Here is a 24301-nt window from a genome sequence, read left to right as displayed (position 1 = left end):
GGATAGTTGAGGGCAACCTTAGGAAACAGCCAGAAATCCAGTTTAACTGGGGATTAGAGCACATGAAGGTATCAGAAATAAGGCTGGAAAGGTAGGATGAATTCAGAGAGTGAAGGACTCAAAATGTCAGAATGAGAAGTGTTTTACTCTAAACGCAATTGATGTTTGGTTGTTTTTCATGCCTGTCTGACTCTTTGTGACTCCTTTTGGGTTTTTTTTTTTGGCAGTGGTTAATCATTTCCTTCTACAACTCATTTTATAGATGAGGAAACTGAGACAAACAGGGTTGAGTGACTTGCCCAGGGTCATACATCTAGCGTGTGTCTGAGACTGGATTTGAACTCAGGAAGAGGAGTCTAAAGACAATAGGGAAACACCGAGGGCTCTTGGATGGGGAGTGAAGGGGGCAGACATATGTCTAAGAAAGATTATTTGAGCATCTCTTTGAAGGATGAGAATTAATAAGGGAAAAGACCAAAATTGGAAGGTCATTATTACTATAGTCCAGGTCAGAGGTGTATGTGAGGGGAGAGAAAGGAAGAGATGTGAGAGAGATTGTTAATGCAGAATTGACGAGAAATGGTAACCTATGGGATGGATGAGAGATAGAGTCAAAGGAAAGAGTGAAAGACAACAGTGTTAATCATAGAAATAGGGAAGTTGAGAGGAAAGACAACTTTAGGGTGCGCACTGAATTCAGTTTTGGACACTGAGTTTGAAGTGCTGATGGGCTGTCCAAATGGAGATACTCAATAGCCAGTTGAATTTAGACTGACAAATACAAAACAATTCATAATATGAAACAATTTAATATTATTGAGATATGGATCAATGTTGTGAAGTTATTCAGCTATGGCAAGTCAATTTGATTTTCTAAACTGAACCGATTTCACTCCACTTTTCTTTTCTATACCACCACTTCATCTCCACCCCCTACTCAGTAAGTCTTCTAACTTTTTAAGTGCCAAGTTGGCTCTTTCCCTCTTGGAAACCCTATCAAAATTCCATTAAAACCCACTCTGGAAAATTTCTGACATCAGTCACTTATACCTTAGCTGAGTTAAATGCATTTTAAATTTCCTTATCTCTAGTTGAGTAATAAAAGGTTTAATCATCCTTAGATTCAATCATTCTTAAGCAAGAGAAGGAAGAACTTGGGGCACAAAAAACTCTTCTTGTATCCATTAAACCATACCTCTCATTCTGAGTTTAAGGTCTGTCCTATAGCTTCCCTTAGATAACACCTATTGCACTTCAATCTCTAAAGAGACAGTTTTGTGTCACTTAGCTGGAAAGTGACATCTCTGTATACAGACTTGGATCTATATCTCCTTTCCCTATTTTCCATCACCATAATTCCATCACTCTCAATGGATGAGACCATTTAAAACAGTTCCAAGCAAGCAATTAGACTCCCCACAGCTAGACTCTACCATGCTATTCCATTTTCTTTAAATTTCCATAAAAATCAGACCTTGCACACAAGTGAGGGTGAAGTGGTTTACTCTAAGGTGCATTGTCCAACAATCACTGATATTTTTTCCCCTTCATTTCACAGAATGGCCACAACAATGGGAGAGAATTGTTCTGCCTGCCGCAAAACAAAGCCCCTCTTGTCAGAGACAATAGCTATGCCATTTCAAAGTCTGCATGAGGAGTAACTGGAAAGGACTCCTGAAGCGATTAGCTCAGTATCAACGTTGTTGGAACCTTACCTCACCGATCTCTGCCAGGATGGAAATGCCTTCCTGTAGCAGACAGCAAATCCTGATGCATTTTAGTAATGGGTCACACCAGGTCTTCACCAGCTTGAATGTCACATGGGCACTAGAGGCTTATTTGGAGCATCTCATACCCATGTGTTGCTTTTTATAACTCCCCTTTCCATTGTGAGGTTCTGCATATGTCCCATTTGATCAGGTCACAGCAAGTTATGTCGTGTCCAATACTGCATATTAAATGAAGTCAGCCTAAACCAACCCAGCATGATGCAGACTTGACAGAACAATTCGCTCTCATTCTAAGAGCAAGCAAAGAGTGGCTACTTGTTAAACAATGAATTAAACAACCACTCCTATCAGTGCTTCAAAATTGAACTCTTGGTTCCAGGACAATGTTTTATCCTTTAACTAATAGAATCCTGCAAGTAACCAAGGGATGTGAAGAACCAAAGTGGACATGCTCCATTTCAAAAGTGGAATTGACAAGTTGTCATCAGGATATATTACTTATAAAATAACTATTTTCAGTTAAAAATGCTTTTTGACTAATATAACTGGTCAAACTCCTTTGAAATAATATAATATAATTATATTTAATATATGTATATATAATATGATATAATAATAGATGACATTTTCATAGTGCCAGGCATTGTGCTAAGTGCTTTACTGTTATAATCTCATTCAATCCTCACTTATGAGTGAGTGTCATTATTATCCACATTTTATTGATGAGGAAACTGAGGCAGACAGAGGTTAAAGGATATGCCCAGGGTCACATAGCTAGGAAGTATCTGAGGCAGGATTTGAATTCAGGTCTTCCTAACTTCAGGCCCACTGCTCTATCCACTGTGCCATCTAAACTTTATAGGGAAAGAAAAAAGAAGGAAAAGGACTTTCAATCTATATATAATAGAAATATTGATTGAATCAGTACCTTCAGTATCACCTAGACCAAGGGTGGGGAACCTGTGGCCTTAAGGCCACATGTGGCCTTCTAGATCCTTAAGTATGGCCTTTTGACTGAATCCAAATTTTTTTTTGAAAGGGGAAGGCAGGGCAATTGGGGTCAAGTGACCTGCCCAAGGTCACATGGCTAGTTTTATGTTAAGTGTCTTAGGCCAGATTTGAACTCAGGTCCTCCTGACTCCAGGAACAGTGCTCTATTCACTGAGTCACCTAGCTGCCCCAACTGAATCCAAATTTTAGAGAAGAAATCCACTTCAGGCCACACATAAGGATCTAGAAGGCCACATGTGGCCTCAAGGTCAAAGATTCTCCACCCTGACCATACACTACATTTCACAGACAGGGAAACTGAAGTTTGCCCAAGGTCATGTAGATACTTAATTGAAGAGACCAAACAAGAATAAACAGATCCTAACTGTCAGTTCAGTGAAATTAGCCTTTATATTAAGCAATTATTGTATGTTTAAGGGTTTGTGATTTCCTCATCTGCCCATCACACAAAAGGACATGCCCTGGAGTTGTTAAACCTTTTATCACAGGAACTTCAATCCTAAAAACTCACCAATCAATGATTGGGGACTGTTTTGACTGAACCCCAAGTCTAAGAAAAATCTACTCAATACTCTCCAGCTCACTCATCCCTTCAGTCTTGTCAATCACTTTGCCACAGAACAATTACCTTTTCTTCTTTCCCTCTTCCACTTCACTTCCAGAAACCATGATCAAATCAATTCTGACATTGTTCCTGGATGAGGTATCTACTTTCCTATGGCCCCATTCACCATCTACAATATTTTCCATACGAAAATTCTCCACCCTGGCCATTACCTCCATTTGTGCATGGTCTCCTCATATTAAAATGCAAGCTAGTTAAGGGAAGGGATTAAATTTTGAGAGAAATTATTATTTCTCATTTAAATTAACAACTGATTATTAATTGAGATTTTTAATTTTTTTTTTCATTTAGAAATTGGTCCTTTGTAGGTTATAGAGCCAGCATCAGAAGAACAGGGCTGATGATGAGATTGGATTGAACATTCTTCTCAATCTTGTTTGGGATGCCACCCAAATGAGGAAACTTAGTTTTGATTAAAGAGTAGAAAGGATAGAATCTAGCTAAATTCCAGCCCACTATAATCCACTCAGACAGACTTGAATGGGGAGGGACGGTTAGACTCCTTTTGTATAGAATGCCCAGGAGGGAGTAGTGTGGCTTGAGATGAGTCTCTCTTTGTCCATGAATGGCTATAATCAGAGTCACACCAAGCCCCTCATCCCATTCTCTAATTATTAACCAATCAGAGTTGAACATCAAGAAGCCTTCATGAGAGGTCTTGGTTTATGAGAGAAAGTCACATGATCATTCTTTCATTAAATATTCACTAGTCATAATTAATATAATTATTAATTAACCAGAAACTATTTCTCTCAGCCTTTTCATACATCATGATTTACTTTGTATTTGTATTCCTGGGGCTTAGAAAATGGATAGAGCAGTGGACCTAGAGTCAGTAAAACCTTAATTCAAAATCAGTCACAGACATTTAATAGCTACATGACTCTTAGCAAGTTACTTTACCTCTCTCTGGCTCACTTTCATCATCTATAAAACGGAGATAATATTAGCGCCTAACTCCCAGGGTGGGTGTGAAAATAAAATGAGATATTATTTGTAAAGCACTTTTTTTATTTGATCCTTATGACATTACTGGTTGGTACTACTTTTATCTCCATCTTTCAGCTGAGGAAACTGAGTCAGACAGAGGTTAAGTGACTTTCTTAATGTCACACAGCTAGCAAGTATCAGAGGATGATTTTGAATGCAGGTCTTCCTGATTCCAGACATACCTTTTTATTCACTGTGCTACCTAGCTGTCTTTGTAACAAAACGTCTAACTATTATTAGTAGTAGTAGTAGAAGTAGTAGTAATAGTCATAGTAGTAGTAGTAGTAGTAGTAGTAGTAGTAGTAGTGGGAGTAGCAGTAACAGTAGTAGTAGTAAGAGTAGGAGCAGTAGTAGTGCTTGGCATATAATATTATTATTAAAATTTTTTTCATTCAGCTGTACCTCTCCCAAAATTCATAGTTAATACTTAGAAGTTCTGTGAGAGCTATAGCAAATGTATTTATATAGCTATGAGAATTATATAAATGGATTGTCTAAGGTCACATGGACAATAAATGCTGAAGGCAGGATTTGAATCCAGGTGTTTCAAGCTTGAGACCCAACATTGTCTCCAATATGCAATGATATCTACATACATAAACCTTGAATCAAAAATAGCAGGTATTAATAAATGTTTGTTTGAACTGAATGAATTTGGCCATTTAAAATAAGAGCTCATGTTTGAGGCAGCATGAATTGGTTTAAAGATCAGTGAGGAGTTAGGAGAAATTTGTAGTTCTTGTTCTTCAGCATTACCGTATATACATTACTAAGTACAAATCATTACAACTTTTTGTACCTGAGCTTAGCTATTTATCATCAGATTGCACATTTCCTGAGGGCAAGGACTGTCTTTTATAGGTTTTTGAAGCACAGTATCTGACACATGGGTCTGTCCTTCATTTTTGAAGAGGACCGATAACATCACGGGATAAGGTCTTGACTTGGTGTGAATTGGATTTAAGTGAAGTAGACTTCCACAAAGTCATCAGCCTCATTCTCTCTTCCAGAGTCATCCAAGTCCAGAGGCAAGACAAAAGTGAGGGAAATCAGTGATGGGCTAAGGTGCAGCTGGATGTCCTTGGCATTTTCATTCTCTCACCAAGCTCTAAGCTCTCCACAGCACTTGTTTCAGCCACCTTCATGGCTTTTGGAACACATTGTTCTCATCTGTGCATTCTACTGGGCTAAGTGTTGACATGGTTGGAGTAGACATCCCCCTAATTTATGGCACATACTAGGTGCTTAATCTTTATTGAATTGTAAAATGAGGAAGATTAAACTTCATGAATGAAAGGTCATGTCGTACAGTGGAAAGAACATTTACTTTGAATTCAAAAGACCTGGATTCAAATTCCACTTCTGACACTACCTGTGAGACCTTGGGTAACCTCCTTGTCCCTTGGTTTCTTCATGTTAAAATAAAAATGTTGAATGGAGGATAGCCTCTGAAGTCTCTTCCAGCTCTAACTCTATGATCCTATGATTTCTAAAGTCCCTTCTAACACCAATGAATAGTCTGTGCTTCTGTGAAGACTGAATCAATTTACATCCCCTTCCTTTCTGAATCATAGCCAGATTGGCCAACAGGAAACTAGAGAACTAAAAACACATGGTGAATAGATTGGCAAATTTGAAGCCTGAGGCCAGAGATGACAATGTAACTAAGTCCAAATGACTGAAAAACACTGGACTGTAATAGTCAATTCAAACATATTCCATTCAGTCTCCAGAATGTGTATTTTGCATTCACAACAAAATAAGTTTATTGTTTCTGGAATCAAGGAGTAGACAAAAATAAACTCTAAAGTCTATGCCAACACTAGAATTACTTTAAGCCACATTTTGGATATAATCTGAGATTTTTAAATTTTTAAGTTCCTTCCTCAAGGGGCATGAACTGTGTTTCGTTTTATCTCTCTGCCCCAGTACCTATAATAATGCTTTGAACAAATGAATGAAAAAGTACTTATTTAGAATTTACTATTCATGTGCCCAGCTGAAGTGGAGATACAAATAAGAAATCCCTAAAGACAGAGCTTGCAGCCTTAAAGTAGCAATTAAAATCTATCTTCCATAGGAAGCTTTTCCCAACTTCTAATTCTAGTGTCTTCCTTCTCTTAATTTACTTCCTATTTATCTTATATATAGGCTTGTTTTGTATATATTCATTTGCCTGATGACTCCCCCATTAGATTGTAAGCTCCTTTAGGGTAGGGACCATCTGCCTTTTTTTGTATTCGTAGTGCCTAGCACAGTGCCTGACACATAATAGCGTCTTAATAAATGTTTACCAATTGACTGACTACCCACAAAAGAGAGGGGTATCCAGTGGGGAGACAAATAGTAGGTGCTTCATAAAGGTTTATGGAATTGTGGGGAAGTATACTCTAGATTCTGTGAGAATATTAAAGCATCTCCACCAACTATACAGTTCAATAGACCAATGGGAAACCATGATAATCAAATGCGTATAACATATACTAAATTTATCCTGTAGATGGAGACAGCTCAGGACATGAGAGATAGATGAAGTAAAGTCAGCAGAAACTTACCTGATGCTATATAACACTTTGCCGTTTTTTGAAATCCGTAGTAGTTTGTTGTCTGTGGTGACATCGTGGAAGTTGGCACCCTTTTCATTTGCAAAGAATAAGTCTGGTTTCCAAATGGAGTCCAGCATAGATGGGTCTAAATCCAAGGAGTCATCAGGGTATTCACTGTAAGCCAGTCGGGAGTCATTCCATTGTTGTCTTAAAAAGATGTTCACTCTGTAGTCCTATAGAAATGCCACAGAGAAAGATGACTAATCCCCCACATTGACCATGAGGGACCTACTTAATCTTTCCCATCATTCCCAGCCTTTCAGTTTTGCATGTCAGCAATCCATGCATGTCTACACAATAAGAACATGACCAGTGAATTCAGTTGGAGCAACAAAATCAAATCTCTCAAGCCAACAGTACAACATCCATTACGTTAAATAACTGACTTTTCCACCTTTAAAACTGGTATGCTGGTATGGTGTAGACATACCTCCAAGTTAATGTTCCTCTGGAAAGAGAAAACTGCTGCTAAAGAAATCAGCCCGTGAAGGCAGACGACTAAATAAATACAAGAAACATATTTTCCAGATCAGAACTGGTATGGCCTATGATCTCTTTCATACAGGAGGATAAGAACCTACTATTTTATTTATATCCCAATTCCCCAGAATAAGAGTTCCTTAAGGGAATCTTGACAAAGGAAGGATTCTGGTTAAAAGAAGCAAGGGATCATTAATGTAAAAGCAAAAATACCAAGCAAAACATTTCAAGAAATTTTCAAATTCCAATTAGCCTTTTAGTCTCTTTTATTGTCTTGTCTAATTATCACGCTACTTTAACATTTCTCTGGCCTTCTCTGCTATGTAAACCTATGCATCTGGGTATTTCTTCAGCAGATAGGGTTTGTTTTTTGGGGTTTTTTTTTTTTTTTTGCTTTTTGGAGGGCAATTGGGATTAAGCGACTTGCCTAAGGTCACATGGCTAGTTTTTGTGTTAAGTGTTTGAGGCCTGATCCAAACCCAGGTCCTCCTGACTCCAGTGCCGGTGCTCTATTCACTGTACCACCTCAGATAGAGTTTTTAAAACAATGAAAAGACTGCAATTGTTCAAATAGAGTTTCTTCCAAATCTGAAAACATCTGAATCCTTTTCATAAAAATGGTTCTGGACTTAACAGATTATTATCTACATCGATGGTCCTTCTTGTTTTGTCTGAAAAGTATCTTCCATCAGGTACATTTTCTGGAGATGCTGTTCTACTGCAGACTAACTTATTAGGATATGAGAATTATTTCCTAATTGGGAAGTCTAGAGGCTAGACCCTGTGGGAAATTAAGCAACATCATGTCTTGGGTCCAGTGATTATCTAGTGTTGCCATGACAATTTCAAGCATAATCACTGTCTGCTTCAATCTGTCTGTTTCTCTATCCTATCATCTATTTCTCTATGATGTGTATTATATATCTCTATCATCTTTATCTTTCACTCTATCATGTAGCTACCCAGTTCTTTTCTCACTTTTTCTTTTCCTTCACAATGAAAAGGACACTTAGATTATTCTTAGTATTCACTTTTGCCTAAATTATTTATGCCATGGAGACTACATGAGGATAATCACTCATACCTGAGGCCTATCTGAAGATATCCTTGGTACCATGAAAAACATTAAGTCTTAGGAGTGGTGGCTGTAGGAAACAGGTTTTATACTTATCTGATGTCTTTTTGATCATCTGTCTCCTGGTCATTGTGCCTGATTTATTCAAAATTCCAACATGCTACTATTTATATACTTCTATATGTTGAAAGTATGGGCTGAACTTGAGGTCAACAAATATTAATTATTTGACTGATCTAGGATCATTTCAGGGTCTGGTCAGTGACTGCTCTTAGGAAGGATGCTGTATGTAGTTTAGAAATAAGAAAAATGTGTCCACAGAGCAAATTCCTCTAAGAAACACTAGAGTATAGGACATGAGTTTGAGGTATTTCACTGGCTTTGTTGAAAAATAGTCTTTTGCCTTATGTTCTGCAAATTAAATCAAGTAGACTAATAACCCTAAACCAAGAGTAAACACTGTCTGAGTAGCTCCCTAGCAAGTCATTTGCCAAGTCCACAGCAGGGTACTATGGTTTCATCCAAGGCTTTTATATACTATGTTAGTGATCACATTATGTACAGGAGGAGACAAAGCCTTTTAAACTGCTCCCAATGAATAGTTTCCAAATCCCACAAAGGGACCAAAGGAACTTTGAATTTGTGCTGTGAATATGGAAGAGCCCTTGATCTCATGGGAAGCAAGTGGTTTGGCAATTTGTTGTAAGACAAGGGTGGGAGCATTAGAGAAACAGAGATCAATGCAGGAACATTATTCTTCTGTTTCCTATGAGGTTCTGCAGGCTTATACTGAGATACACAGTGTAGTCAACCACATCACTGATAAAGAATGTGAGAGGGAACAGACAATTTAGAAAATCTTTTTGAATACAAGTTTTCACAGTAGTTAGGCATCTGGTTACATTAGTCTCAGATGTGTCTTTCTGGTGGGTATTCATCTAGTTTTCAATTTTGAGATTTGCACAAAGGAAAAAATGAGGCTGATTCAATTTACGAGGTGCTTTTTAATTGGGAGCACATGAGTGCCTTTCAATTACAAAGTTAACACTGATTGGCTACAGATAAATTTAAAATATATGCATTTGTAGATATATGTATTTATATGTGTATATATGCACATAAATATATGCTTATATGTATATATGTCTATGTATGTATAGACATGTATATGTGTACACACACATGTATATGTGTGTATATATACGGGTATATGTGTATATATGCACACATAAATATACAAACAAATCTCACACACATATATATATATTAAAGACTCAAAATATTGGATGAGAGGCAGAAAAATAGATTTTAATAGGATAGAATTACTCTAGAAAATAAGTGAAATTCAACTTTTCTTATAACTAGAGGACACACACTTTCCTTCTTCCACCATGCAGTCATTTAAAATATTCTCAAAAATAATGATAAACATTAAATCACAAAAACTGGACTTCTAAGTCAAAGCATCTCAAAAGCTTTCAGAATATAGACACCTACATGTTTAGAGATTTGTGTGAGTTCTCCAGATAACCTACTGAAATCTGTTACTATCCTATGAGTCTCTGACTCTCTAATATTGCTTTGCAGGTGTAAAAATGTGATAGAGTACATGCATGCTTTAACGTTTACTTGTCTGACATCCCCAAACACAGGAGAATGCTTAAATGGGTCTTTAATTTTTCATTGTTTCTATATATGAAATATTGAATTGGGAAGCAAGTATTGAGCACCATGTTGAAATAGATACCATGATTCCCTTTAAACTACATTCATTCATTGGAAATAAATTCTGCCTTGAATCCATGATACATTGTCTCACACTAAACTTTACTTCTCTCACTTATTCCTGCTTATTGGAGATTTTTTTTCTTTTTTGGAGGGGGGGAGGGTAATTGGGGTTAAATGACTTGCCCAAGGTCACACAGCTAATAAGTGTCTGAGGCTGGATTTGAATTCAGTTCCTCCTGACTCCAGGGCTGGTGCTCTATTCACTGTGCCACCTACCTGCCCCTGTTCCCTCTTATTTTATCATAATATGAATCAGCCCTTAATGAAACAATTGTATCATGTATTCATTATTTTTCCAACTATGGAACATGGAAGAATAGACCAAGGACATGCTTTGGAGACAGAAAGACATGGATTCAAGTCCTGTTTTAATACAGTAGCTGCCTGTTGGTGGCAAGTCATTTAGCACCCCTGAGCACCTCTGCAAGATTGAGTTATTGGGGAAGTTGCCCAACTGTAGCTGTGTATAGTTGTCTATACCAAAAATTACTCACAGGGACAGCTAGGTGGCACAATAAATAGAGCAGTGGCCCTGGAGTCAGGAGGACCTGAGTTCAAATTCAGCCTCAGATACTTAACACTTACTAGCTATGTGATCTTGAGCAAGTCACTTAACCCCAATTGCCCTGCCTTCTCCCTCTCCTAAAGGACACAAAAAAAACCCAACAAAAGTTACTCACATTTTAAGTCAACCTCAGCTGTAGCAGTACTCCCATACTCTATGCCATTTTGCATCAGATTTAGCAATTAATATGTACAACTATTAATAATAATAGCCAATACTTATATAGTGCTTGCTATGGTCTAGGCATTGTGCTGCTTTACAATTATTATTTCATTTGATCCTCACAATTAACTTCATAATATCTTCTCAAGTAATCCTGGGAGGTAGACACTATATTATTATCCCCATTTTACAGATAAGGAAACTGAGGTAAAGAGAGCTTAAGTGACAACCAATGTCACACAGCTAGAAAGTTTTTGAGGCTAGATTTGAATTTGGGTTGTCATAACTCCAGGCTTGGTGTTCTATCCACTAAGTCACCTTATAACATTCAGTGAACAATTCAGTCTTATAATAATTTTTCCTTTTTTTCTGAATCATTCAGTACTTTTTCAAACAGACTGAACTGCATGGTTATTACATTGCAATTACATTACCTTGCAAAAAACCGATCTTATCTTTCCAACGAGACTGTAAGGTTTCCAAGACAAGAACTGTGTTCATTCTCCTTCATTGCCCAACAGATTGCTGAGTTATCTTTTTAACTAGAGAACATGATTTTCCTCATTTCCAGTTTGTTAGCCTCTACTAGGGCGAAATCAGTTTGAATGAGAGGTTTGTGGGAAGTTGTCTCTTATGGTAAGTATAGTCATTAGCATTAAATTTTTAGTTTAAAAAATCAAGTTTATACCCTAAATCACCTTCCATGGTACAATGTATAGTATATTCTCATTTCTTACTGGTGAAGTAAAACATTGCAAATTTTGCTTTCTGCTACCACTGAAGAATACCATTTCTACTGTGAATATTGGAGAATATATGGTGCTCCTTCAGTAATATGTGGCGCCATATTCATTACAATAGCCACATGTCCTTAGATGCAGAGGGAAGAAAGACTACTGTTATGTCCCATCCTGAATATCTTCTGTAACTAATGATCAAATCAGATGCTATCAAACTCCGTGCTGTCTACTGTGCAACAGCATCCAGTAAGACATCCATGTATTCCTTAAACAGGGAGTGTGGGTTGTCTTAGGATTTTCTTTTGTCCTTCTGCTCCTATACCCTCTGGACTTCTGAAACACCTATGGATGCTCCGGGGGACTTAACCTTAATTTTTGAAAGCTCTGCCATAGGGCCTACTCTCCTGAAAATATGATGTGACTGACTCTAGCTTGCCAGCCCTTGTAATGCTTTACATTCTGTCCTGGCCATCTTCTTGCCTTTTACCCTTTTCCCCCAACTTCCCTATCCTGCTATTTTTTTCAGCTCTGGAGTGATAACTAACCATATATGCATAAGACATCCTGCTAGATGGTGTATTATCATTAAAATGCTCACAAAATGAAGAATGCCAGGTTTGTTGGTATAACAATAAACTCTTGCTAAATATATCTGCTCTTGTTAGCTATGAAAAATGACAATAAAACTGACCTTTAAAAACTATGCATGTTTATCATTCTTCTTCTTATGGATCTCTCACTACCTCTTTGAGCTTAGAAGTATAATTTGGGACTGAGCAAAGCTTCCTGCTTGGATTGCTACAAGCACAGAATCATCTAGCCCCAGATTTTCTCATTCCCATCCCTTGATAACTTCATGAGGCCATGAATGTTTTAGAATAATATCTACACCATCATAACAATCCATTAGAAATGCATACCTTGGACTAAAAAAAAGCCCATTTGCAGGTTTTCCAAACCTCATATGAAAATTTCAAAATTAAAATTTCCTTTTAATATAAAAGTACCACGGGTGGCAGCACCGCCATTCCTTTCAGGGAGATTTTTGCTCAACATTTAAATTGCTAATTGGGTGGCATCAAAAGTGTTCTCAGCATCAAAAACCTTTGCCACAAAAAAAACACCTTTGCCACATTTCTGAAAACAAAAATCCTTAGATTTCACCTTTTAAAATCTCATTCTAGTGTGGTGAAATGCCAAGATGGTTGGAAACGAGCTCTGGTGTTCTTTCCTCAATGCAAAAATTTTCTGATATCAGGAATTTTATTTCTTAATAATAATGATTGTGGCTTCAGAACCACAAAACAAGAGGGAGGATTCATCTCAAAGATTTTAGAATTTTGAATATTACCTGTTATTATGAACTAAAAACCACCAAGAGATAATCTAAAATATATCCACCAACCCCAAAGTTAGAACAAATGCTGCCTCTGGATTTTTTGTGATTTAGCTCCTAGGATTTGGTCCTTGGGAGATAATGTGTGTGCAGTGGTTCAGAAACTTTACAGTCCTATTGAAGGGTCAGTTGTCATTATCATTCTTATTTCTTATCAATTCTTCCAAAGATGAAGGCTTTTTAATAAAATCATTCATTTTAGATCCACAATGTTCAAAGATCTTTAGTAGTTTTATGGTCTATGAGACCTTTTAAACTGTTCAAGCTGTTTAAATTTTAAGGTAAGGCTATCAAACATCTGAAGTGACATCATAAAAGCCCACCCTGACCTTTCACAAAGAGAAAAAGAGTGGAGGTGGGGCTAGGTACTAGCACCTGACAGTACCTGAACTGGAAGAACATAGTATTAAACCCATATAACCACCCTCATGTGTTTATGAGGGTTTGAACAATGTCTACTTTTAGCATCCCTTTCCTAGGGTGCAGGAGGACCATACCTTTGATTTAGGGCAGAAATTTCATTTTTGAAAGCAAACCTTTTTATTTCATATCAAAGCCACAATTGGGAAAAAGAAAAAAAATGAGTTTTAAAAGCCAGATGAACTTTGTCGTCACAAAGAAGGCAGGGCAGGAAAGCAGCATATCCATCTCTCCTTTGACCATGCAACTCAATTTATTCTACATAGCAAAGTAGATGTGCCAGTGATATCAGGTATGGGCAACATTTTCAGAATACTTTAGAAATGGTCATCATCAGGGGAGTGCTTTCCTAAATCTTTAGGAAGCAACTCAGCAGCCCATTGTTTAACTGTACCTCCAAACACCTGCAGATATTACAAATAAAGGAAAATAAAGATACCGACAGCTTCTGTTTTCATTGACTTAAATGTTTAACCTTCTTGCATTGATGAACATTGAAAAGGTGAACATTTACATATTTGATAGACAGTAAAATGCAATGAGGGGATTTAATCAAAGCAATGAAAGTCTAATTAATGCAATCAGCATTAGGTCGTGCAAATATTGTCATTGAACGCCATCATGTGAAGTCAGTGATGAAACTGAATTGGGCCACTTCACGTTTTGCCCCTTTTTCTGTAGGATAAGAGAAATGGGCAGAGATTGAAATTGAATGCCAAATCTGCCTATTTTTTTCAGTGTTTCTTGGGGGACCCTTATGCATTCTTGAGGGAGGTATATATGGTATAGCAGAGACAGAGCTGGAATTGGAGCTAGAAAAACATGGGTTCAAATTCCAATGCTGACAGATACTGGCTCTGATATATGGGCAAGTCACTTAACTTTTTAGTGCATGGAGACCTTAAGTTGTATTGATCTGTAGTGGTAGAAGAAATTTCTCGCTAGGAAGATCCCTATACTAATAAAATCACAAGTGCAATCCCTTTCCCTATAACACTTTTAATGCCTTAACGAAAATAAATCTTGGTTTAGAATTCCTAATAACTCATTTCCTCTTATGAGTCTTTCCCCTTCTTTTTTTTCTTATTCCCTGATTTTTACATTTTAAGGTAATATTAACAATCCTGTTTGTGAGAAGCAAAGTATTCCTGTGGTAAAGCTGAATTCATCCTTTTTCATTTCTAGAATCCCTTGCAAGAATTCATTAAATAATACATACCCTAGCAACATAAAAGAAATCATTCACATTTCCCAAAGATGAACTCTTTGCTTCTCACAATCCAGGGCCAACAGAGTCATAATTTATTTTATGTTTTCCTATAATCCACCCTAATGTTTTTCCAAGATGTGAATTGGTTTGGTTTTTAAACTATCAAGCAGGAAAGAGCACTGGTTGTGGAGACAGGAGGACCTGAGTTCAAATTCAGCCTTAGACACTTACTAGTTGTAAGACCTGGGCAAGTCATTTAACCTTGATTGCCTCCAAAAATAAAATAGCAAGTAAGAATCCTACTATTTTATAGGGTCATGAAAATATGAACTCCTCTAATGTCCCAGGGCCCCAAAACATCAGTCCGTGAGCAAAAAAAAAAAAAGGTATTTTATTGAAGATCTAAAATTCAAGCTACAACTTCTAGTATTAATTGTGTTTAGATGATGTATTTTTGTGACCATATCTCTCATGACTCTATAACTGAATAGAGGAAGAATGGTCTCAAAGGTCTTTTTAACCTGTCTGTAAAAGCGGCTTAATATCGTTTACTGTCGTTAATGCATTTGGCGTCAAAGAATTTGAACCGACGCCTAGTTGTATCACCCACTACCTGTGTGACGTTGCAGAATCATTTAAACTCTCTGTGCCTCAGCTTTTTCATTGTAAAATGAGGGAGAAGGACCCGGTCAATCCAAAAAAAGCATTTATTAAGTGCTTACTCTGTGCCTGTCACGGTGCTAAGCAGATGGGGTGGGACCAAAGCAAAGGTTCCCAGAAGGAGCTTATATTCTATTGGGAGAGAGAATATGCACATATGCAGGTATATGTAAGATACATACAAAGTGGATGCAAAATAACCTTAGTGAGGAATGCACTAAGACCGGGGAAGAGTGGAAAAAGTGTTTCAGAAGTTGATGTCTGAGCTGAATCTTGAAGGAAAGAAGATAGGGATTTTAAGAGGCAGAGATGAGAAGGGAGTATACATCAAATAGGGTTATCAACACAAAGCACAGAGATGGAAGGGGGAGTGTCATGTTTAAGGTTGATATGTCTGTATTGTAGTTTTGTGGAAGAGGGCTGAAGTAAGAAGTCTGAAAGGTACAATGGGACAGATTGCGAAGAGCTTTAAATGTCCCAAAGAGGAGTTTCTATTTGGTCCTAGAGGTAATAGGGAGTTTATTGTGCATGTGTATGTGTGGGAATAATGAGAGATAATGTCCAAGGTGACTTTGGATATCCCTGGAATCTCTAAACCTATATTCCTATGATTTTGTATTTGTTTTATTTTTGAAAAAGCTTGTGTGTATGGAAAGTACAGTGGCCTACATCCTGGCCTCTGTCAACAGACCAAATCCCAATCAATCTGGCTAATGCCAGAGAAGTCAATGTCAAAACAAGAGAAAATGTATTTAGAATATTTTAAAACTTTAGTGTTGTTCCTTAATATGGAAATTTAAAACTTCTTTTGTGTTGTTGTCATGTCATCAATTAACAAGCATTTATTAAGAATCAACTATGTGCTAAGCCCAATCCTAGAGACTGACTAAAGTAACTTCCATAAAATTGTGTCTGTTGTTTTTTATCTTCAATTCAATTGCATCTATACATCTTCCTCCAATTACTTATGCAGATGACCCTACGCCCTTGAGAAATATGACCGAAGATTACATTCAAAGGGCCTGGAGTTCAGATGACCTAAGTTAAAAATCTGGCCTCAGACACTAGCTGTGTGACCCTGGACAAGTTACTTAAACTCTGTCTGCCTCAGTTTTCTTAACTGTAAAATGGGGACAAAAATAGCACCTATTTCAGGGTTGTGAGTCTCAAATGAGATAATATTGGTAAAGAGCTTAGCATAGCACTTGGCATTTAATAAATGCTTCAGGTATGAGTCCAACAATGGATTGCAGTCTGTGGTCTGAGAACCAGTCTAGCTAAATTCAGAGAACCTCATCAGAGAGGCAGAGAAGGAACATCCATTCTGAGAAAATAACAGATTATTGAAATATTGAAAAATGGAAGTATAGGTGATAAAAAAATTAGAGGGAACGTCGCTGGAGAGTAAATAACATGTTCCCTGGAATATGACACACTTTGCTCCATAATGGAATAGCAAAGTAAGTGTGTTTTGGGGAAGCAAATTAATTAAATACCAAAGGCAGCCTATACTTCTTGCAGGGATTGAAGTAGTGAAGCCTGCATGTCTTAAACTTTTATCACGTCTATAAAAAACTTTCCTATAGCTTGGACTCCAGGCTTATTCAGCAACTAAAATGTTCATAAATGTGATTGTTCATTGCTAGCCAATCTTTCTTAAATTTAATCAAGCCTTTGTTCTCAAAAGACCTTTAACTGATGGGGCTAGATTTTTTTAAGCTTTAGACAGAACTCACAGTCTTTTAGTAAACGATATATAAACAAGTCCTCTTTAATGTGAGCGGAACAGGAAATTGGCATTCAGTGCAATGTCTCCCAAATACGCAACAGCTCTTTTCTATCCTACAGTGCACTCCTTCACAAGATGGCTTCAATGGTCAGTCCCACTCACCATTGTAGTTTCTGCTATTGAACCAAAGCTGTTGATAAATATGTTGCAGGTAACATTTACAGGAGGCCCTGCAAGTTGAACAATAAATAGAAAAAATTGACAGGTTGTGTTCATGACATACATAAAGTATTGTTTTTTTCTTGCCCGTGGTTTTGTAGCACTTACCATTGTGGTCTCTGTGACTGATCCAAAACTGTTGATAAAAATATTGCAAGTAACGTTTACTGGAGGACCTGTGGAATGCAATAAGAATTTTGCAATAGACATTGAGCCAACAGGAAAGCCCCACCAACATCTGTGCCAAATGGCGGAGAGAGGTGGACATAACAAAGAAGACAGTGAGATTTCAAGTGCAGAGGCCACCAAGAGGAATATAACTAAAACATCCATCACTCTTTAGATTAGAAAATTCATCAGTAACAATTGTGTACCAAGCAATATTCTGAAAAAAATTGAACTAAAGGTACTTTGTGTGTCATTGCTGGGAAAGTTTGGCAGAAATCAGGTTACATAGCTCCCTTTTTATGGATAGTCAGGCTCCTTGGTCATAAAGATCATTAATATTAACATCAGTTTGAAATTTGATGCACATTAAATACCCCCAATGCAGATGCAGCAGTAACATAGCACTAAGCTGCCAAACACCAGCTCTTTTGGTGAGAACTAAGAAAGCATGTCTGCTTCTGGATACCACTATAAACAGGCAAGGAAATGCTATTTAAGGAAATCTGAACTAAGTTCATTCAGCAGCACTAAATAACTGCCTGCATATAAAGGAATAAAAGCAAACTTTAAGAAAAAAATGGGATTAAAATAGGATTTATGAAAATTTTAAAAGCAAAAACCACAGTATTTTAAGAAATTAACAAATTGGTGAAGTATGTATGGGACACTTGTCTTGCTGACTGATAATATGAGGTACAAGGTTGGGGTGCTTTGTAGCCCTTGTGAAGCTGGCCCTTGGTGAATCAGAAGCTATGCCCCACCTGGTTTTCTCTCCTTAGACTCAAAGATAAGTTTGGCAGTGGCTCTTGGTATTATTTTTCTTCCCCCATTTTGGTCTGTAAGTAATTATCTGTTTATTTCATGGTATAGTTCTTTGCCAAGGGGAATACTGTTTGCTATCAATGATTTTTTTCTTATGGCTTTTGCAGAAGACTAAATTGTAGCAGTGAAATACTCATTTTTTTTTCATTCATTTGTTCATCCCAGCAGGTACTTCCCTCTCCTTATTCACCAAGGTACAATACCTACTGCCATATCTGACCCAGATGTTCCTGCACCTAGAGGTCAGTGCTTCTAAATGGAACAGGACTTGGTACAAAGTGTCCCCAGAAGGTTGGCCAAACCACAAATTATTCATAGTTTTTCTGAAGTCTACTGCTCCAAGTTAGGCACTCAAATTCAGAGCAGACAGCATTGGTCAAGGCAGCCTATTGGACTGACATACACCAGCAGCATAATGAGTCAGGGAGCATGCAGGGAAAGTCTTTGTAAAAGGAAAATCGTTGTCATTTTTGCTTTCTTAGAATAAGTGGCCCACCTATAGTGAGGAAACATATTTTGGTAGTTGAATGTTTTGGAAGTCTCAAAATATTAGAAAAACAATTCATTCCCACCATTTTCTTTCTCTTTTTTTTCTTCTTTCACAATGCATTTGAGCAACAGTAAGAATAAACTAAGTAGATTTTTTTTTGGTCTTTCAAGATTCCACAGCTCTCTTTGGTTCCCCCCCCAAAATCCAGAGAATCTCTAGCTTGGTGGTTGGTACCTACCTTGTCTACATTTTTTCTATTTATTTCCTTTTATTAAACATTACCCATTTAATGGTTTCACTTTCTTCAAAATTGTTAATTATAAAGCACCACAAAATATGTATATACTCTTTTGCCTACATTTCTGTTTCCTAACTAAATGTTATTTGACAAGGTAAGTTGAAATATCAAGACATGAAAAATTGGGCTGTAGTTCATTTCCTCTCCTTTCCTCAATGCTAACTTTTTGGGGGTGATTGCCTAAATCAAACAAATTTAAGAAAAATAATGACAAAGTCATATAATCTTATAGAATCAAAGTGAATAAAAATAAAACAGAAAATAAGAGTAGAAAAGGAGAAGTAGTACTTTTAGAATAGTGTTTCCAATATTGTCCATCAAAGTCTAACTCCTATTTGATCTAGTGTACATAATGTCCCAAAAGTCTTAGGGAAAATTTAGATTTTAATAGCTGAAAATTAAAATAAGACTTTTGTATAAATCTATGTAAGTCAGGCATCAAGATCTTATCTCTTTTCTTGTATTATTTTCTATGATAAACAGAAAGATGTACTTGGGTTTTTTCCATTAGGTAGTCAGGCCACACAAGACAAATACAATGGATGGTGTGATCAAATTGGCATAATGATAAAAGCTAATGAATATCAGAAATTTTAAAAACACATGCCATTTAAGGTCATTTTTTATCATAAAAAGATGGGAAGGGATGTCTGTCCTCTCTTTCTTCAAGAATTATCCAACATATGCTCTTGTGCTAGCCTTCCAGGTCCCCTGACAAGCAAGATGGCAGACTAGATCCTTTCTCTGATGTTCATGACATTTCGAAACATCCCAAAATAGAAATTACACATCAAAGATAAAGCACTTTCAGCTGTCTCCGTGGTCCAGGGCACCCAAAATTTTTAAAAAGTGGGTTTTTTTTTTTTTTTGCTTTTTGGATGGGGCAATTGGAGTTAAGTGACTTGCCCAAGGTCACACTGCTATGCTAGTAAGTGTTAAGTGTCTGAGACCAGATTTTAACTCAGGTCCTCCTGACTCTAGGGCCGGTGCTCTATTCACTGCGCCACCTAGCCACCTGAGAGAGAAAATTTTTAAAAATCAACTAAAGTCTGCCCTAAGCTCACTCAGACCCCTTCACCCACCACTATGACAGCTCTAAAAGGCTGAATCTAACTCCACCACTCTTTTTTTTTTGCCTTTTTGGAGGGCAATTGGGGTGAAGTCACTTGCCCAAGGTTACACGGTTAGTATTTTTGTGTGGGTGTTAAGCGTCTCAGGCTGGAACTGAACTCGGGTCCTCCGGACTCCAGGGGGGACGCTTTACTCACTGCGCCACCTAGTCACCCCTAACTCCACCACTCATTTCTCCCCTTCTCTGTACTCATACAACTATGACCCCCATGAACTCCTTTTAGACTATAACAATATCCTTCTAATATATATGTATACATATGTAATACACATACACATATATACATATATACATATGATATTATCCATATATGGCTAATGTAGGCATGTGTTTTGCTTGACTATATATATATTTATAATGGGATTTCTTTTTCTTGCTTTATCAGTAGGTGAGAGTGTGGGATATGAGGTAGACAGAATTTGAAAGTGAAAATAAAATAAAATTGAATTTTCAAAAGCATACTTTTGGGCCAACTAGGTAGCACAATGAATAGAACACTGGCCCTGGAGTCAGGAGGACCTGAGTTCAAATCCTGACATTTACTAGCTATGTGACCTTGGGCAAGTCACTTAACCCCAATTGCCTTTCCCCCCTCCAACAAATAAAAAAATAAAAGCATATTTTTCATCTAATCATTTATATGGTGAAAATACTAATGCTTCTCTATTGCCTGCTGCATCAAATCCTTCCCACATCCTCCACAATCAGGTACCAAACCAACTATGCACCTCTAATTTCTATTACTTTCTAACATGAAGGTTTTGTTCTAGTCTGTGTGATTTCTCTCACTGACTTCTTCATATGCTAAATTAATTCCACATCTTGCCTTTGTTTTCAATGTTTCTTAGTCTTGCATACTCTTGTCCTAGGCTCAAGAATCTTTTCTCTACAACCCATGCCCCACATAGCTGCCAAAGTGACTTTTATATTTGCATGGGTCTGGTCACATTACTCTGCTGTGCAAAAAGTCTCAGTGACTCCCTCTTACCTCTGAAATAAACTATAAATTCATCTATTTGGTGTTTAAAATCCTTCACAATCTTTATATGCCACCTTCCCTTTCTAGGGTCATTACATATTCATGCACTCCAAGTTCCAAATTATTTGTTCTGTTTCCTTTTCCTCATGTTCAATATTATATCCCTTGTCTCTATTCCTAGAATACATTCTCTCCTTAGGTCGAATTTTTTTTCAGACTTTCAAATTTCTTTGAAAAACTTCATTCAAATTCAACCTCCTACATGAAGATTTTCCTGGATTTCTTGATCACTTCTTTCAACGTCTGGTGCCTTGTATGCCCCTCAAATCACCTTGAATTTGCTTACCATAAATTTTGTATTTACATGTGTACATATTATTAACCCTCCCTCTCTATAGAATGTATGTTCCTGAGGGCAGGGACTGTTTTGTTTTTGTATTTGTATCTCAGTACAATGCAATACAATTTGTTGCCCCTAATAGTCACTTAATAAATTTCAGATTGACATGATGTGCTTCATCCTAGGAATCCATGCCATAGGACAGACAAGGGTAAGAATGCTTTATAATGTGAAACTCTAGGTAGTTCCCTAAATAAATGCTTGTAGGAATCAAACCAAATTATTCTTATACTGATTTCTATTGCAAGATGAATATTACCAGTCTTCAAAAATGTATAATTTAATCTGTGTAGGCAACTCTTTCTAAAGATGTATATCATAATCCATTTGTATATTAACAAATAGTTTAATAAATATTTATTCACTGATTGATCTACACAAATAAATTGGAAGTTCCTTGAAGTTATGAAGCCAGTCTTTTACTTCTTCAGTATATACTTTCAAGACTTAATACAGTGCTGGGGAAGTATAGATGTTCAACAAATATTTGCTGAATGACTGATTAACTTATGACTGAATGCTGATTAATATCCTCTCTGTAGGGTAACAGTGACATATCAGCCTGTATCTATACCTATATAACTATGAATATTTCTACATCCATTTCAAAATCCATATTGTACCTTCTCTCTAGGACTGTTATTTTAAAAACATTTTATTTTTCACAATTGAATGTAGAAACAATTTATAACTTTTTTTTAAATTTTGAGTTCCAAAATCTTTCCCTTTCTCCTTCCTTCCCATCTCCCCTCCCTGATATGGTAAGCAATTTCATATAGATTTACATGCACAATCATGCAAAACACATGTCCGTATTAACCATGTTTTTTTTTTTTAAAAGAACAAAAAAACACATAAATTGAAAAATATTATGCTTTGATCTGCATTTGGGCTCTATCTTTTCTTTCTCTGGAATAGCATAACATTTTTCATCCTAAGTCCTTTGGAAATGTCTTAAATCATTGTATTGCTGAGAATAAGTTAGTCATTCACAGCTGATGATCATACAGTATTGCTGTAACTATGTACAATGTTCTGCTTATGCTCATTTTGTTTTGTATCTGTTCATATAAGTCTTTCCAGTTTTTCTGAAATCATTCTGTTTGTTCTTTCTTATATCACAATAATGTTCCATTACAATCGTATACTACAACTTGTTCAACCATTCCCGAATGGAAGGACGGTCCCTGTACAGTTGTTATTTCTAAAGGGATTTATTCTCTATAATGGAATCATTGTTATAATCTGCTATAATTGCCTTCCTTTTTTATTGAATGGAAAAGATGGAAGGAAAAACTGAGGTTCCATATAAGGAAATCACATGGGTACACATGTATCAACTGAAGGAGATTTTGGATGAGCTCCTTTGTTGAAAATAACAGTCCAATGTTGGTATCATAAACCACTTGTAGCTATCAATTTGTCATGAGGTTTGAATTGTGGAGGAAAGTATTGCGATTTATTTCTTACATTTCTAAAAGTTATCTTGAAATGTACTTATTTTTTATAAGATAGAGAAACTTCATCTTCCTTAAGAAATCAAAGTTTGCTCAGGTATTCAGATTAACAGGAACATGGAATTTCCATGTGATCTCTGGAGATGGTGTTTCTATATTTGCAGAAAACCAGATTTATTCTGCTTAGTTTATTGCTACACTATTTGTGTCCTAAGGCATGCCATTGAGAATCTTGTTGTGAATAAATACAGTAATAAACACATGTATCTATTTCACTACCATTCGATATCTTTGACTCCCACTGGGGGAAGATTTGTGTACCACGAGGGAATTTCTCTGAAATAAGAAATTCAAAATGTTAACGGGAAAGAAAAGCAGATATAAAATACTTTTAAACTACCTTGGAAGAAAGGTTTTTGCTAAAGCTTTAGTTTAAACCTAAAAAGACTCTCAACTCAAAACATTTGCCCTACATTCAGATTGCTTGAAGTTTCACTATTAGAGTTATTTCTTTTGGCTAAGACATTTAAGACCCTAAGCAAAGAGGATGTAGTAAGGAGGTATTCAACTAAGAAAGGGAGTAAGGTAGGGCTAAAGATGAAATGAAGAAGGTGGGCATAAAAGTTGGACTAGAACAAAAAAGAAGATAGATAGTAGCTTTACAGATTGAAGGAAACATTAGAATTAGTCCAGTCCAACTCCCCCCCCCCCCCGCCTTGTTTGTTGTTTTTTTTTACAGATAACGCAACTGAGATTCAGAAATGTAAATAATTTGTCCAAGATCACACAGATATTGAACGGATATGATAGAATTTGGATTAAAGTTCTTTTACTTCAGATTAAGAGAATGACTTTCTGCATTCTTACAAACATACCATACTATCTTCCATTCTGAAAGTGGTACAGAGAAGTGCTACTAATAAACTGAAAATGTGTTCCTGTCTGAAAATTTGTGTCTGGTTGAAAAATTTTCCTAAGACCGACTCTGTGAGAGGATTTCAGAAATGATAATCTCAATATGTTGAGGTCAGTAATTACTGGACTCTCGGATAATGGATCCTCTTAAAAATTCAGTACTCTGGCTATGTCCTTCTATGTCCTCAAGTAATGTTTTCCCCACCTAAAGTGACCATGAATATACCAGAAAGG

The 24301-nt window shown here is 36.7% G+C and overlaps 1 protein-coding gene across 3 annotated transcripts in view; it reads right to left on the bottom strand.

Annotated features, from left to right (window-relative positions):
- Window positions 1–24301, bottom strand: part of GLRA2 (glycine receptor alpha 2) — a 288190-nt gene that overhangs the window by 226079 nt on the left and 37810 nt on the right. For 2 of the 3 annotated variants that reach the window (XM_069100631.1, XM_069100632.1), the window contains 2 exons: window positions 17515–17582; window positions 6912–7135 (listed from right to left, as the gene is read on the bottom strand). In XM_069100631.1, the coding sequence (XP_068956732.1) occupies window positions 6912–7135; window positions 17515–17582 (292 nt within the window). The remainder of the gene's footprint in view (window positions 1–6911; window positions 7136–17514; window positions 17583–24301) is intronic. The other variant, XM_069100633.1, reaches the window with a different exon arrangement.

The sequence above is a fragment of the Petaurus breviceps genome, unplaced genomic scaffold (assembly GCF_028583685.1).
Source record: "Petaurus breviceps papuanus isolate PSGF00001 unplaced genomic scaffold, PetGlider_PUasm1.0 419, whole genome shotgun sequence".
NCBI classification, from domain to species: domain Eukaryota; kingdom Metazoa; phylum Chordata; class Mammalia; order Diprotodontia; family Petauridae; genus Petaurus; species Petaurus breviceps.
The sequence above is the reverse complement of the archived record's forward strand: the minus strand, read 5'-3'. Positions and strand labels throughout refer to the sequence as shown.